This window comes from Pezoporus wallicus, unplaced genomic scaffold (genome assembly GCF_028554395.1).
Source record: "Pezoporus wallicus isolate ANWC-B61680 ecotype Strahan unplaced genomic scaffold, APGP_CSIRO_Pwel_v1 contig_4166, whole genome shotgun sequence".
Taxonomy (NCBI): Eukaryota; Metazoa; Chordata; class Aves; order Psittaciformes; family Psittacidae; genus Pezoporus; species Pezoporus wallicus.
This window is the reverse complement of record NW_026637685.1, coordinates 569,551-585,823: the sequence shown is the minus strand read 5'-3', so window position 1 is coordinate 585,823 and position 16,273 is coordinate 569,551. Positions and strand designations below refer to the sequence as shown.

General features: G+C 40.8%; 1 protein-coding gene across 11 annotated transcripts in view; it reads right to left on the bottom strand.

Moving 5' to 3' along the window:
* The window catches only part of NCKAP5 (NCK associated protein 5), a 505,074-nt gene that overhangs the window by 228,674 nt on the left and 260,127 nt on the right, over positions 1 to 16,273 (bottom strand). For 10 of the 11 annotated variants that reach the window (XM_057407188.1, XM_057407190.1, XM_057407189.1 and 7 more), the window contains one exon: positions 10,826 to 10,885. In XM_057407188.1, the coding sequence (XP_057263171.1) occupies positions 10,826 to 10,885 (60 nt within the window). Of the gene's footprint in view, positions 1 to 10,825; positions 10,890 to 16,273 lie in introns of all 11 variants that reach the window. The other variant, XM_057407195.1, reaches the window with a different exon arrangement.

Genomic DNA, 16,273 nt, shown 5'->3' with positions numbered 1-16,273 from the left:
CTCACCATGCCAGTCACGAGAAATGGCTCAGAACGTTTTGCAGTGCCACCAGACCCCCACAAATCTGGGATATGCCAATGTTTAAAATCTTCATGCGCATGCTTCTATTTGCTTTTCTCAGCTGACACACTCAACACCTCCGGCATCACTACCTTGCTGCTAGCTACCTTTCCATACAGCTTTTATTTTTTTTTCCCCAGGCTCTTCATAGCATTGCTCATGAACATGTCAGATCTTATTACAATTTTTCTGTGTTCCCTTGTACAGCCCATTTAATGGTCAGTAGTAAGTAACTGTAAAAAAGATAGCTTATTTACTCAGTTGTTTCTTGCATGTATTCCAGAGTCCCGTCACTTTAGCTGTCTGACAAATGTACCCCTTTTTTTCATATTCAGACCTTTAGCACTTCAGGCACTACTATAAGCAACAGGGAAATGTGGTGGATTTTTTGTTGGCTGGTGCATCTTCAGCGGCATTTTTAACAGAGATGCCACTGCAAGATCTTTATCAGTGCTGACAATGCACACATGCAGAAGAACTGACTTGATCTTCAGGGGCCAGACCGAGTTTGCAAAGCAGGTACCTGAGAGAATTTGAAAAAAACATAAAGTAACAAGTTTTCAGGCTGTTTTGAATTTATTCACTGGTTAAACAGGACTAATTAATTAAATTAATTAGTTTAATTTAATAATAAATAATTGATTTGTCTAAATGGGGCTGAAAAGAAGCACTGACCATGCAAGCAAAGCGAAGTTGAGCTGGGTTCGGGGGATTCAGGGTGTTTAGCTCAATTTTTCAGCTGTTGTAGGGTTAAGGGGACAAACTGCTATCATCAAGTAAGTCAGCAGCTACAAGAAAAGAGCAAAACTAAGAAAAATTCCTCCTTCCTGTATCTGTTGGTTTGAACTCATTTCCAGAAGCTGATACTCGTGCTTCCTGGGAGTTCACTGGGATATTTCTGCTAACTTGCTTACACCCCTTCTAAAGTTTTTCCTTTTGAAAAGTGTTAAACTGCATGCATTCTTCACACCCTGGCTTCCCCTTGCCTCCTCTTCCATGTTTCAGTTTGTGAACTTCTCATTTAATGCATGTATTTCCTTGAGGTATCTCCTACATCACAGGTTTTCCTTTCTGGGCTGGTTTATTAGCAATGACATTGGGAAATCATACATAATGCAAGATTTCCAACAACAACCCAGGAATTCTGACCCACTCCTCTAGCAACATCCATGGAAAAGGTTTCTTAAATGCAAAACCATGCCAGTCACTGTCACAGACTATTTTTTAATAGCTACTACCAGGAACAGGATGTTCCCAAGAGATAATAATTTTTCTTCCACACTCAGATATCATTTCTAAATAAGCACTGTCACCATGGATGCTGATCACAAATGTGCAGCGTAAAGATGTAATTACAAAATTACAATTGAGTGGACTGCACACACTGAGCCAAATCCCCTCTCGGTATTCATCCCAAGTTGCTGGGCTGCAATTATTCATGGCACATCAAAACCCCAAGCTTCAAGTAGCAATCAGCACTATTTAGATGTGCAGTAAGACCCCACCTCTTCCCCAAAGAGTTCAATACCTACACAGGCAAGCAGATGAACAGCAGTCAGAATAAAGACTGCTTTACAAATGAGCAATTTAGATCAGAAAGTAAATATTTTCCATAATTATAAATTCTTTAGGTGTCAAAGGTTGCAACAGGACTTACAGGACACCAAAGTTAAAGAATAAGATCCTTAATGAATATAGCAAAGAGTTTTAAGCACCAGATTATTTACAGTCACACAGTAGGGTACTGTGCAGAAAGCACAACTTATCAGCACAGTTTGGAGAATGAAGGAAAGCCACTTCCCAGCCAGGTAATGTCCTGCATTAAGCCTGGTACTTTCATTAGTTTCCTGTAGCATAACTACAGAATGCATCATGCCAAGTGGTATGGAAATAACACTGTCCAAACATCACAGTCATTCCCACAGTCTAGACAGTCTCCTCTTGCAGGACACGCAAGCGAGTCTGATCACTAGTTCCAGACTTGGAAAACTATGTCATGAGATCTTCATTATGAAAGATCCCATAAAATATCAAAAGATGCCTTATCACAATGCAATAGATACAGACCCAAAACAAACAAAGTATGTAAAAGAAAATTCCTGACAAATCAAAAACCAAATTAAAGATTATGAACTAGAGCAGGGAGGGAAAAGAAAGGAAGACTCACAGTTGCCGGCTCAAGCTATATGAATCTATACAAAGATACGTAAGCTTAGTATAGGAACACATTTCCTCACTATGTTTTAATATTTCTTTTAAATCTTTCACTGAAGTTGCAGAGAAGGGTGATTATCCTCTGCCAAGACAAAAGAACAGCAAAGCTAATGGAGCTTAATGGTACAAAGAATACTGACAAGTTCAAAACTTGCCCAGATAAGCTGTGACTGGTTTTTATGTCTATCTGCAAAGTGTTCATTGGTTGGAAATGGCCAACATTTTTTTCACAGTTTCTGCTGTGTCTCTTACCTCCAACAGACTAGTTTCTGTATATATGTATATACATATATGTAGGCTTTGTCTCTACCCAGAGGGACCTGGACAAGACAAAAGCACTTTACCATGCCACCTTGGTGTGTGACAATTATGAATCAGGGCTCCACTGTGTTTGATGCTGACTAAAGACTCGTTGCAGTAAAGAGCTTCTACTCTAACAGAAGGCAATCTAAAGTGCTGCTTGAGCTGACTCGCTTCAACTGTCAGCACTGACTCCATGCTACAAGCTCTGAGAGCACTGTATTCATTTAAATAAATGGGCATTTAATGGAAGCAGCACAACTGAGTGAAACTCTTGGTACATAAATTTGGCCTTCCTTACACAGAATTTTTCCTTCCCTCCTAGTAACCTTTCTGTCCCATTTGGGGGAAAAGGGGAAGTCTTCTGAAACCAGACAAAAAACCCCCTTGGTTTGTGCAAGGACTAATGCCACATATCACAAAAAACTAAAAGTCACTGAGTGACAATTAAGTTCATCTTTAGATGACAACAGCAATGTAGAAATCAAAGACCCTACTCCTGGTCCAGCTGGCCACAAAAAAAAAAGAAAAAAAAAGAAAAGAAAAAAGAAAAAAAGAAAACAACCAAATAAATAAAACAAAAAAAAAACCACAAAAATCTGGTGATTTCTATTACTTGTAATATGATAATTTCCCTAGCTATTACAAGAAAAAGATTGCAATGCCACATATATCACAGCAGTTTCACCACTATTAATCTGTATAAATTTACCTTCCTAGTCGCATAAAATACAAATTGCTGGCCCAGTGTATACATTCACAACTTATTTCCTCTTCGGAGACTCAGGTGTTGTGACTAATTCTGTCCTAGCTGTGATCCCTTTCTTGCATGAGATAAAACCTCACTGTAAATGTCCTGCCTCTTCAGCCTGCAGATCCCTGGCTCTATTCAGGTCATTCCTGCAAAAACATTAATCCAGTGAGTGTGTGGCTTCCTCAACTCAACTCCTGCCATTGCCTGGAGGAGCTGGGGATTGCAGAGTTTAACCTTTGATATGAAAATGGCTGCAATTCACTGTTGTTAGTGCATGGGTGCATAACTCCTACCAGGCAATGAGGTATTGCCTAAAGCGGGATACATCTGCTTCTAGTCATATAGCAGGATTTGCTCCATGCTGAAGCCAACTGCCACTCTGATATCACATACACCCCTAAATGCTATGAGGCTGCATAACCTCTTTCTGTACTCCAACATCCTCTGCCTTTGTTACCTAATGTATAAATGGCAATTTCTGCTTGAGGGTAACTTAGTTTATATGACATACTTTCTACAGCTTGCCTCTGGTTTACTTTCAGACCTTATATAAATTTTTTATGTGTTGGTTTTTTTTTTTTTTTTTTTCCTATGTTCAGTGATTTTACATCATTCTATTTGACTCGTTTTTATGTCAACTAAATACTCACAGAAACTTGTTGAAGAGACAGACCATTCTGGTGCATTCCAGCTAAGGGGCACAACTTATTTCTGCTCCTCTGAATATAGTACTGGTCTTTAAAGTGCTGGTGCCTACAACAACATCCTTGGGAAGCAGAGCGAGTAAACACTAAAACCGAGGATGGATTATCGCTGCCTCTGCAATGGCAAGTACCAAGAGTCCCTTCAAAGTCCCGTGTAACTTAGAATACTGCGGCTAATGCCTTCCAGCTTCACATACCTAAATGCCTGTGAAGGCTGAAAAGCCTGCACTTCCAGCATGCCGCAGGTTCGTTTCTCACCAGGAATGTGGAGGTGGGTGCTCTTTGCAATGGCTGCAGCTCCCTCTCCTGGTGGAAAGCCAGAGTCAGGGAGGCCACCAGCTTCCACCACCTTCCCACACCCGCTCTCACCATTTCTGCTACGCTTTAAACAGAGTAATGCAAGTAAATGGATTTTAACAATTTACTGTAGAATTTGGTGAATAAACCGGACTCTGGAATTAATTAACAAGGAAAAAGTAGCATAGCCTTTCAAAAGGCAGACAATTCTGAGCAGAGGCAACCGGGCTCCCAGTACTTCTGTTTCAGGAAGAGTGAGCAACACCACCAATTTTTTTTTAAATGGAAAATGCCTGTTGAAAGGTGTCGGAAATTTCAAGTCATAAAGAAATCTCAGATTCATAAAAGCCTCAAAACACAAAACCTGAAAATGTCTGCAAATTTGAAGCAAACAACAAAATAGGACACAAGGTTTTATTTTAAAACCACTGAAGATAAAACTGCAAAATTGTGAATGAGAACATTTGGCCTAATGGAGTATGAACAATTGATGAGGTCCAGGAGCATTAAACTAGGATTGCAAAGAATTTCCATAATCATTACTGATGCCCGCTACTGCTAATGTCACTGAGTTTCTGTGAGGGCTGTGTGATGAACTTTCTAAGGAAAAGGAGCTAGACAACATTGAGAGCTGTGTATAAGCACACAGCTGCACAGAGATGACAGCACAAGGGTCACATTGCTTCTATTCCAGTTTAGGCCATTTAATATAAAAGAAACATTTTAGAACAGTTACTTTACCTCTCTCTCTGCTTCTTCCTAATTAAAGCAGGTATAGATGTTTTCATAGACAGAAGCTGGGAAAGACAATTTAGCCTTGTATCTCATCCTTTAACACTTCATTTATTACTAAATATCATCCATTTTTGAGTGACCCGGGTGTTTCTGCAACAACGGCCTTCTCAGCTGCTGAAGGCAATTGCAGAGATTCATCATGCCAGTGACAGGAAGCGCCTCCGCACTAGTGGCACTACATTGTGCTGCCATCTGTAAGACCTCAGCCTAAGAGCAATCTCAGGATTCCCCCTCCTCCATAAAAACAATGTACGTAGTGCAGATGTTAGGAGCTGGGTCTCTGAACATGCTGACCATGCTCCTTTCAAAGGGCTCCCTGCTAGGTGATTAATGGGGCAGTATTAATATCAGTTGCAGTGATGACCACAGAGCCAGGATGGTGGCCTGAAACCGAGTGCCTGGGCAGTGCTGAGAGCCAGGAGAGGTGCAGGAAAAGCACAATTTCCTACAGTCATGGGCTGCCGTTATAACCATGCATTTTAAGCTTCCTGAAGGGAAAAAAAAAAAAAAAAAGATGGATATTTGGATTTCTATTTTCAACTTCATTTCACTCAGCTCAACAAAAGCATTGTCAAGACAGGGTCGGATCTCTTTCTTCTCACTACAAAACCAGCACCCACATGAAAAGTCTAAACCTGAGTGGAAGAGCAAACAACTAAAATTACATACAAAACACCCAGGAGTTTGGGAAAACAGATAATATGGTCAGCCTAATTTTTACATGATTTCAATCAAGACCTTTTCTGCACTTCAACATGTCCATCTCCATTTGAAAGCTCCAGTTCAGCACCGCATGATGAGGAAAAGAGGCAGAGATCTTTTCAAAGCTGATTACAGTACAACTTTGGTTTCAACAGGGAAAAAAGACTGGTTTGCACTTCCCGTGGCTCTTTAAGAGGCTGTTACATATATCGAAACACATTACATTTAAGAAAGTTGTAACAAGCAGAAGTGACTCAGTTCCTAGTGCTAATGGGGTATCTTACTGACGCTGCAAATTTTTTTTCTGCCTTTCCTTTTTACTTCTTCCACTCTTTATTTTAAAACTTGCAGTCTCTACTGTTTTACAGCAAAAACTGTTTGTGAAGCAAGAATTGTGCTGATCGCACCAAAACTCATTAATATAACTTGGTTTTCCATTATTAGCACCATCTGAGCCTGTTGAAAGCCTTAACCAGGGCTTTAATTTTTCCACAGAGAGCTTTAAATTAATTAGTGGTTTACATGCTAACAAAGAATCTGATACATTCATAAATCAATCTAATGCAGAAGGATTACCAGAGGGTGGCAACCTATTCAGTGGGGACCTCACATTCACTTAACATGGTGGGTTTTTAACAAAAGGGTGCAGGTGTGGAATAGACCGGTACCAGGAAGAGTCCCTGATAATCACTTTGCATCACTTAAAGACGCAGCAGGACACATGGTAAATCAGAGCCTAGGGCCCACCCTAAGCAAAACCCATGTAGATATAAAAGGCAATATCATCTCACTTTAACCTTCACAGCTAAATTGCCAGAGTGGTACAATTTCTTTTGTATAGGTTACAGGCCACTGAACTAATGGAAAATAGAGTAGAATTAAAGGGCTTGGATGAGAAGTACAAAGAAAGCTGTGTAACATATACGTAAATAAAGGTACCAAATCTAAAAAAAATTAATTTTTCTGTGTATTATTAAATGAATTCAAAGTTATTAACACATAACTGTTTATAGTTTCAGTTCATTTTAGGCTTTTAATCTAGTTTCTGCTAACACAACACTTATTCTTGCCACAAGAGCTCTACTCTCATATTTTTCATAACCTGGCACTGCTCACTTGTTAAGACAATGTCACAGAAATGAACACTTTTCACTTTTCCTAGTCTCATTCTGTGTCCTAAAGGTCCAAAGTAATGGACTCAAAAAAAAAAACACTTTGATGACTAAAGCAGTTGTCAGTCTTTGCTATGTTTTGAAATAAACCTGTGATCTGTTCTGAGAGCTGCTCATTTTAATAATGGAGTCTCTGTCACCACAGACACCTTCACACTCTCCATCAAGTGCTGTAAGAACTGTACACATAAGAAGTGATCATTTTCTTTTCCTTTACAAAAAGGTAAAATATCCTTGATGAGTCAAAAGAAAAATGACTGAGAAAATTGTGAACATGCCCATTAAGAAATTAAAGTCTGTAAGGGACAGGAAGAGCCAAACGGCAATTTAGACTCAACGCTGCTGAAATATTCATGGATTGGCAGTAAGTAATTGTGCATTTTGATAATGGATAATCGATACTTACTGGTGATGGTTCATGAAATAAAGAAACCAAAGCAACTATATGGGATTCATAGCCTGAATTTGTTCAGTTCTAATTCAAGTAATTATAAATTCATACTCACTCAATCCTACCTAGAAGGTAGCAGATTTTTCATACAATCATATGGAAAAAAACATATCACAGGTAATTTGTATTCTTGGTGATAAACATTTATTTTGAAATTAAGAATCTTCATTTTATCTTCTATAGTACCTTCCAGTAATTCGCTACTTCCAACAATAAATCAGTCATGAGAAAGGTAACTGTGGGACATACTAAAACCCCCATTTCCTATGAGGACTGACATGGAGCAGACACACTAGTCCTGCAGACGGGACATAGCGCCTGATCTTCAACTTCAGCTGAGGTCTCCTCGGGAAAACATCTCATCATAAACATGCATTTCATCATCACTCACATATATTATGTATACAGATGTACAAAGATGTACAAAGATACCACAGTGTAAGCAATTTCTACAGCACATGCTTTGTATTTATTCATTGTTGTGGATTTTACGTATGTGTCCACCTTACTGCAGCGGTTCCTGAGATGCTGGGTGAACCCGAGCACTGGGAGCCTTTCCTACCCATCACTTCGAAGCACCACTTGCAAAAAGGCAACAGCTGGTTGCAGGTTACAGCAAATGGTAACTGATGTGACCTCCCATGTAGGGAAGCAAATCCTAAATAATATCTTCTCCCCTTGACTTGTGCTGGGAAGGTAATAGGGAAGAGTCCCATGGCTCTCTCACACTGCGATCACATAGGTGTCAAATGGGAACCAGGAAGGTCAGGGCAAACCCTCCAGCATGCCAGTGGCAGGGCAGCACACGCAGGGACAGGTCATCCTTAAAATGAGCCTGGGTTGACATAACGTCGTCACTCTTACCCTCATGACCGATCTCTGACTGCAAAACCCAAATAATTTTCTTCCTTTTTATTTCAGAAGCAAGAAACAAGCAGGTATTACATAAGGTGCCGCCCTGCAAAAGGCTTGTGTGATGCTTTGCACAGTTCCTGGGAGGCAGGGCAGCAGCAGAGCAGCACAGCTCCTTGTACTTTCTGCCCCAGTTCATGCCTGGTATGAGAAATGCTCTCGATGGGACACCGAAAGAGCAGACATGGGGTTTGGTACCCTGCAGGTACGCTCTACAGAGGAAGCCTCGCTGTTTGACAAAGGCCAAGCTGGGCTGTTTGCCCTCACAAAGATTTTGCTGTGGATCTTTTTAAAGTATTTGCCCCAAAACTATGGATCTGGTATATGCTGCAGGCTCCTTACTGCACATCCTGAGAATGCAGGCTAAGAAGTTACTTCATCCCCAGCCTCCCCTGTGTTCAAACACTCCAGCTCCTGGACCCTTACTGCTCTCAAACTGCGCACAGTCAAGCAAGTTCATTAATGTTAATTAATGTCTGCTGTGTTTCATATTAAAATCACCAGTTCTGAGCTCTGAGACACAAAGAAGTTTCCATACATCAACAGCTTCAAAGCAATTGTCTCTATGGGTGCACTTATCCTTGGCTGTTGTAGCAGGATACTTGTGGAAATTACCCCACAGGCGAGAGGGGAAAAACTACCTAGTACTTACCTTGGGGGAAGATTGCACCCCTGGAGAGCTACCTATCAGCTCCTAACGGGATATAACACTCAGCCTCTCAACAAATTATACAAAATTGCACTCTGGTTAGCAGGGCTAGGGGATTAATGGGGCACAGGAAAAGGTACAAGAAGTGTCTGACTCTCATGAGATGAGATCTCAAGAAGGGCACATATACCAAAAGCCTTACCAGCTCTGGAAGGTTAATCAATATTGCTCATTTCATAAAGTCCTGGATTATCCCACTAAATATATTTTACACTCAAGATATTATTTCTATGCCTCCAAGGGAAAGCTAATTTAAAAAAAAAAATTAAGGAAGCACTTCAAATAAACAGCTCTTCCCAGATTTTGAAATTTGTTTACACTGAAAATGAAAATGCAATTGCAAATCCAGTGCCTGATCTCTGCCCCTCTTCTTCCACCAAAATTCCTCCTGGAGGCAGCAAGATTTTTCTCTCAGTCACAGACTCTTGTAACTTAACCTGATAAAAGTTTGTTTCTCAATTCCTCCAGGCCTTCTGCCTCAACACACACACATTACCCAGTGGCCAGTCTTCCCGACTCCTTCAGCCCCACCTCAAAGTCTTCCTGTGGCCAACCCAGCCATGCTGCAGACCCAAGGGCATGTACACTGGGGTGGTGTCAGGATGGGAGAGGGCAGCAGCTCCCATAGTTATGCTGGGCATGCACCAGGGGCTAGGGCAAGTCACACACTCGTGTGCCTGGCACATGCTGCTCGTGTCCTCCCTTTCTCTACAAGGCATGCAGAGCCTAAAGGCCACCGTCCCAGAAAAGCCCTCTGCAAGGCACCCCCAGCTCTGCTGGAGCCACCTGCAGCCATGGTGGGAGCAATAGCTCCAGAGATGATTGCTCTTACCTGTCACTCAGGTCCCTCCAAATCTCACTGTATTTTATTGATAGCTAACAATGATTTATAAAATGCATTCATTGCAGGCAGGTGAGATTTTTAAGGACCTTGCAACACACAGCTAACAGCGTCCACTTTCCCAGAGACCCTCTACAGCTTCTCCCCACCAAGTCAAACAAACTTTGGACCAGATTCGTTCATGGCCAACTATGCAACTCACTCAAATGAGTAGCAGTTTCACGAGTATGTTCAAGGGGACTGGTTTGGGTTTTAAGGTTTGTGAACTCATCTGCTTTATCCTCTGGAAACCCAAGACATTTTATCTGAAGACAGGGACAAACAAACTCCTTAACAGATGGGAAAAGTTCCTTAGATATTAAGTAATTAAGCACACTCAGCACATGTTGGCTCCTAAAAAAACTGTTTTGAATAGATAAGGCACTCTATAAATTAAGGCTTGCAGTTAACCAAAAATCTCCTTTTTCAACTTTTGCTCACAAGCCTAATCTCATAAATTGCTACATGAAAAATGAGGCTATAAGGATCATTATATGATTTACAAATTTATCAGATGGAGGGAATTTTTTAAGCTTCTGTGCATGTATTCCTCCATTTTTCTGTGGCTGGCTAAGATTTAACAGGCAACTAAATCTACTGCATTTTGATCTGAAATTGCCTTTCCGTGCTTGTCTTGCTTTCAATTCCTGTAAGCACCAGAAGCAGGGAAAAGAAAAGAGCTTTTCCCTACCAGAGCTTTTCCAAAGAAGCCAAGATAGAACCTTGAGTTTCCTCAGATTAATGAATACATCACTGGCAACCCATCATTGTGTCCAAGACGGTCTTACTGCCTCAGTGACCACCTTCAGCAATCAAAACATACCTAAGGCCTGAAGTAGTTAAGAATTGCAAAGCAGCGAGTTGCTTCAGCTTACCATTGCTCCTTCACTCTTGCTTCGTGCAACTTCTCGCTGCAGACGAGCCACAGACAGCTTCTCCCTATGGAAAGAAAAGCATGTGAATAGCAGTTCATTTTTCACTGGCAGAGGGAACGCACCACATCCCTATCGGGGCGGCATTCCTGCACATCACTCAGGCAACCCTCCCAGCAGACCCTGCTCTTCTCGCCATGTTTCTCTGCAATATTTAGCTGTTCTGTTACTGTTTCATTTCGTGGCAGTTTGACAGAACTGTCAATAAATCAACTGGACGCAAATATCATTTGCTCCATTCAAAAAACAAAGTAGCTCATCACGCTGGCAATATGGAAACAGACTGTGCAAATCAGATTGTGTGATTTATTTTCCTGCGGCCTTGCACACAGCTTTATTTGACTACACTGACACCAGCTAGAAGGCTGTTAGATCATCAATAAATGTATGCATAAAAATGAAATTTAAAAAATCTATTCTATTCCCAAACACAGTGCTGCATTTTGCAACTACCAAATATTTCTTTAATTAGCCTTTTTTCATAAGAGATCCATACCCAAATGTTTGGCTTGATTTAAGTCACAATTAATTTGCTTAATTAAGGATTTGATGGTCGCAACACATTTTTGCCTGAAAAGTTGTAAGATATTAATGAAAATAGGGTTTAATATGCGTACAAAACAGAAGAGATTTTCAGTGCATGGAGCGGGAAAACGTAGCAGTACCAAGTCTGCGAACTGCAAGACCTAGACAGGGGAAGGTGGTGCAGGAACCAACCACTGCAGGAAGGGTACAGGAAGAAGGGATTTTGCTCTGGAAGCTCAGTAAAGCAGAAAACGCTTCATAGAACAAGCAGGACTTAAGTAACCTACCATATTTAGAAAGGATTTAAGAAAAACAAACATACTTTTTCAAGCAGGCTATTTTAAAGAAGATATGCATTTTTGAAAGAAAAGCACCCTGCAGAAACGTCAGAGGCATTTGTCAGTGCACAATGAAACATAAATCTGCAGATGAATAAATTATTTACAGAAGATGATCAGCTTTGAAAACTTCCAAGACAAGGGGTTTTAAATCAGAATATATCCATTATCAAGTTTGAATTTTTCCATTTATTGGTGTTTTGCCCAGAAATTCTACATGATCTAATTGGAAAGAAAGACCTGAACCATCCCAGTGCAGCATCCTGGCACGTACCTGGGATATATAAAATCTTTGCCCAGGTGACTACTCAGTATAAGGTAAATGTAAGCATGCCAATGGCTCAGGCCTCCTGAGACATGGCTGTGGGCAAGCAGCAGCTGCCCTTTTGCAACTGTGCTGTTTGAGGGCCAGCAGGACCAGCCCCGCACTGCTCACCATTGCTCCAGCCATGATTCCACTGGCCATGCTACCTGGCCTTGAGACATTGTGAGATCAGGAAAAAAACCCTTCCTGCTGTCCACTGTATGTATAGAGTCTTGAAAGTGCACAGACACATCTTCCAGCTCCTACAGCAGAAAAGGGGCTGGAAAATCACGGCCCTCAGAGACCTACAAAGGTCCCCAGCTGTGGCTGAGGGACAACCCAGTGGCCGATGATCTCCTCAGGTTCTGTAACCACTCCTGTCACTGACTGGGTTACTCTCATCCAGCATGAAAAGCTAAATGCTCTTGCAAGAAAAGTAGCCTTTAAACCATTTCTCAGGACCCCTTCCTGTACAAATCTGACTAATTCATGCAGGAATAACAGCATTCATGTCACTCTGCCATAGCTCAACATATGCTTGGGTCACTAAACCAGTCCTCCCCCTCCATTTCAGTAGCAAATGTGGTATTTAAGCCTCCTTAACAGTCACCTGCCCTCACATGCTTGGTGCACCCCCACAACACTCCCCATGCAACTGGCTGGTGGCACCCTGCAAATACGGTTGTCACACAATACCAGGCATTGCTAATATTGTGATCTGTAAACATACACAGTGATGAAACCACTCAATACTGGCAAAACCTAAAGACAATACAGCCACAGCCCTGTAGAAGTGGTATTTGTGTTACTCCAGCATTACATCAAGATCCTCTTTTGCGCATGTGAAAAATTACTGAATATTGAGAAGTGGCATTAGTGCAACCTTAACCCCAGTATCCTAAAACAGCTTCTGAAAGACACGTACTGCTCTCCCCCTTCCAGGCTCAGATACTATCACAGGGAAATTATAAAATTGGTTAATCCTATTTTAAAGATTTAGTTCATCTGCTTGAAATAGCCCATTGCATTTTTGTACCGCTTCAGTGCCCTAATATGTTTTAGTGGAAAAAGCAAGTATACCCTTTGAGGGGGTTTTTGACTTTTTAATTGCAAAACAAATGCCTAAAGATATTTCAGGAGAAAAGATGAAGGGGAGGAGAGAGGGAGGAATAAACAAAAATAAACCCTGCAAAGCACTCCTCCACGCACTTCCTGCCAGTGGTCTGGAGAGATTTATTTCACTATTCCTCCTACATGAGGAATACTCCTATTTTCCTCTCTTCGTGTTACCTCCAATACAGAATCAGTTCCACATTTCTAGAATTCTGGAATTTTATCTGAGTAAATCCCATTTGAGCTCCATTAACAAAGAGGGCTCCTCCTGACAACGCCAGGCCTTCCCTTTCCAGGTGAGGATCCTGGAGGATTTCTGAGGTTCAGAAAGGGCTTCCTTAGCAATTTCCCCAATGAAGGAGAGCAAAAACTGGGATTCTCATACTGTGTTTATAACATTGCTGCGATTAGGAAAAGAACCACTTTTCAATAGCAGAAAATGAAAAAGAAACCTGATTATAACAGGAGAAAAAAAAAAATCTGCAATAGAGGATACAGAAGAGCCATCTGTTCCAACAGTGTCTAAAAATAAGTCACCTTTGAGGCAAGCAAACCCTGTGCTCCCACTTCAAATAGGTCCCAGCACGTCTTCTCTCTCCCACTTCCATTCCCCAGGTGAAGGAGCTCACACTCACAGCCAGACCATACAGATGGTTACCTTCATCTAGGCAGGACGCAGGCCAGAGGCTCAGCATGCCTATGGACCACAGTCATCTCTGAGCCCATTCCAGGGAGCTTCATTTGTGATGCACTTGGCCCATCACCCACAGTGAGCCATTCCCACTACCTCTATACAAACATATGGCGGTATAATGGGTGAGAAATGTGGTCAGGATCCTGTTATGAGCCAACAGCATTTAACACCAATTTACAGCATTGGAAGTTTTCATGCAAGATGCATGACAAGAGAGAACAAGCGCCTTCATGTCTAAGCACAACCAAATAAACCTGCTGGTTACTATCCACCATTTCAGTCAGTTTTGATTAAGACAGCACCTTCAGCAACTATTCTCAGCTCTCAGATTTTAATATGGTGTTACAACTGAATAAGCATTTTACTATGACTGAGTTGCAAAAATAATAAGCTTTTAGCTGCTTTAGCCTTTCAGATGTTTCGAATGCAAAGAACATTTGACACGCAGCTTCAAAGTTAATCATGTTTTTTTAATCTTTCCTTTTAAATAGGAAAAATCAGTAGCATTACTTTGTTGCTATACAGCTTTATTTTTAATCAAGCATGTTTCATCCCTATAACATGATTAATTAACAAAGTTAATTAGCAACAACAACCTCCAAGAAAACAAATTCTTCTCTGAGGATTTAAAAAATTAAACCATGTTCATTGAGGAGTTCTCATGTTTGCTTCTGAAAAAAACACCAAATGATAAAAGATTTACAAAAACGCTCTTTGAAAGCACAGTTTATGCTCTTAAGTTTGAATATTTGCATTGTAAGCGGCAAAATTCCCAGCCAAGGACTTTGCAAAGAGATAATTAAAGGAGCCAAACAAGGATTCAATTATATCCTTTCCAGATGGAACTGAGCACACAAGTAGTCACTGTGTGGATGGAAGAAAGATACATTTCAAGTCTCAGTATCGCCAGTAGATCTTGCAGTAGGTTGTTATAAAAAAACAACAGTTTGAGGAAAACCCATTTTGTCCAAGGAAAACATAAGTGTGCTGAATGATGCTGCAAATTCTGAACTGTCCTTAAAGTAAAATTTATCCTTCATTCTCCCCATCAGCTCGACTCATTCAACTACCACACAAAAAAAAAACCTGTATCATATGACAGTGACAGCTAACACACACAGCTTAGGGCTTCACTATGAAACTGTGCTGCTTGGACTTCTCCCAATCCATGGGGATAAAGGTAGGTAAATTGATGCAATCACAAGCCTGCACCTACCACATAGTACTGAACAAATGCTGGTACTGTGCCTGGTCTGGTAACAGATATCCTCAGATCAAACAACACAATAAAAGCTACGCTGGATGAGGGAAAAGGCTCCCTTTCTCTTAGTTCTCATTTTTATAATGTTATTTTACATCAATACAACAAAACAAAAAACTCTGTCAGCAAACTTCAACTGCCCAATATTTGAAATAAGATTTTAATTTTTATTTTGGATTATCAGATTCCAAAGCTCTGAGTTACAGGCCTTTGCTTCTCCATCTAACACAGAAAGATATTACTTAAAATAGCTTGGGGATAAAGTTATGAAATAAAGATTCCTGAATTATATCCAGTTGCCAAGACCTCAGCCATACAGAATTAGGATATTTTTTCAGGATTAAATAATAATTTCACAGTTTCAATGAAGAAAAATAATTGTATTGTTTTAATGAAGAGCATAAATAAAACTCAAAAAGAGCAGAAAATGTCTCTGTAACATCATCCAAAACTTAATGGTTCAGCAAACCTTAATCCCCACGATCTACAGGGAAGACAAGGGGTCTATCAAGCCCTGACATTACCCTTTCCTTTCTTGATCATACACAGCAGCCCCACGACCTGTCAGTGTGCACTGACAGCTCTTGCATTTTCAACGTTGACACAAGAAGATTTCAAACTTTTCCTGTTTCCCTTTTACAAGTTAATTATTACTTTCCTACACAAGGACTGAATGTGGACAACATTTAACAGGTATGACAGCCCCAAGTCACTAATTTGTTTTTCCACTTGTCTTTGATGAAAGGGATCAGAGAAATTCAGACTACATTTCCCACTCTACGCTGCTGCTGTGAGATTCAGAAGGTGAATAAATACTTTGTTCACACATGGAAAAAGCAAACAGAAAAATGACAGAGACTCAGAATGTGAATTTGCCAAGTGTCCCTAACCACTGTGCCTTGGAATCACCCCCGATTTATTACCTACCAAAATTATCTCTTCTTCATTTCCCCACTCCCCACCTCGCCCATAGCATCACTTGTAGACATGGCATTGTTTTTCAAATGAAAAACACCACTGAAAGCCATTAAACATAGATTAAACATAGCATGGTTCTAACAACTGATCTAGGGGCAGGGCATCAGTCAGTGTGGAAAGACACAAGCCTGGCTTCCTTCAACTCCTGGTTTCCCAGGGAGTTTCCCATCCAAATGCT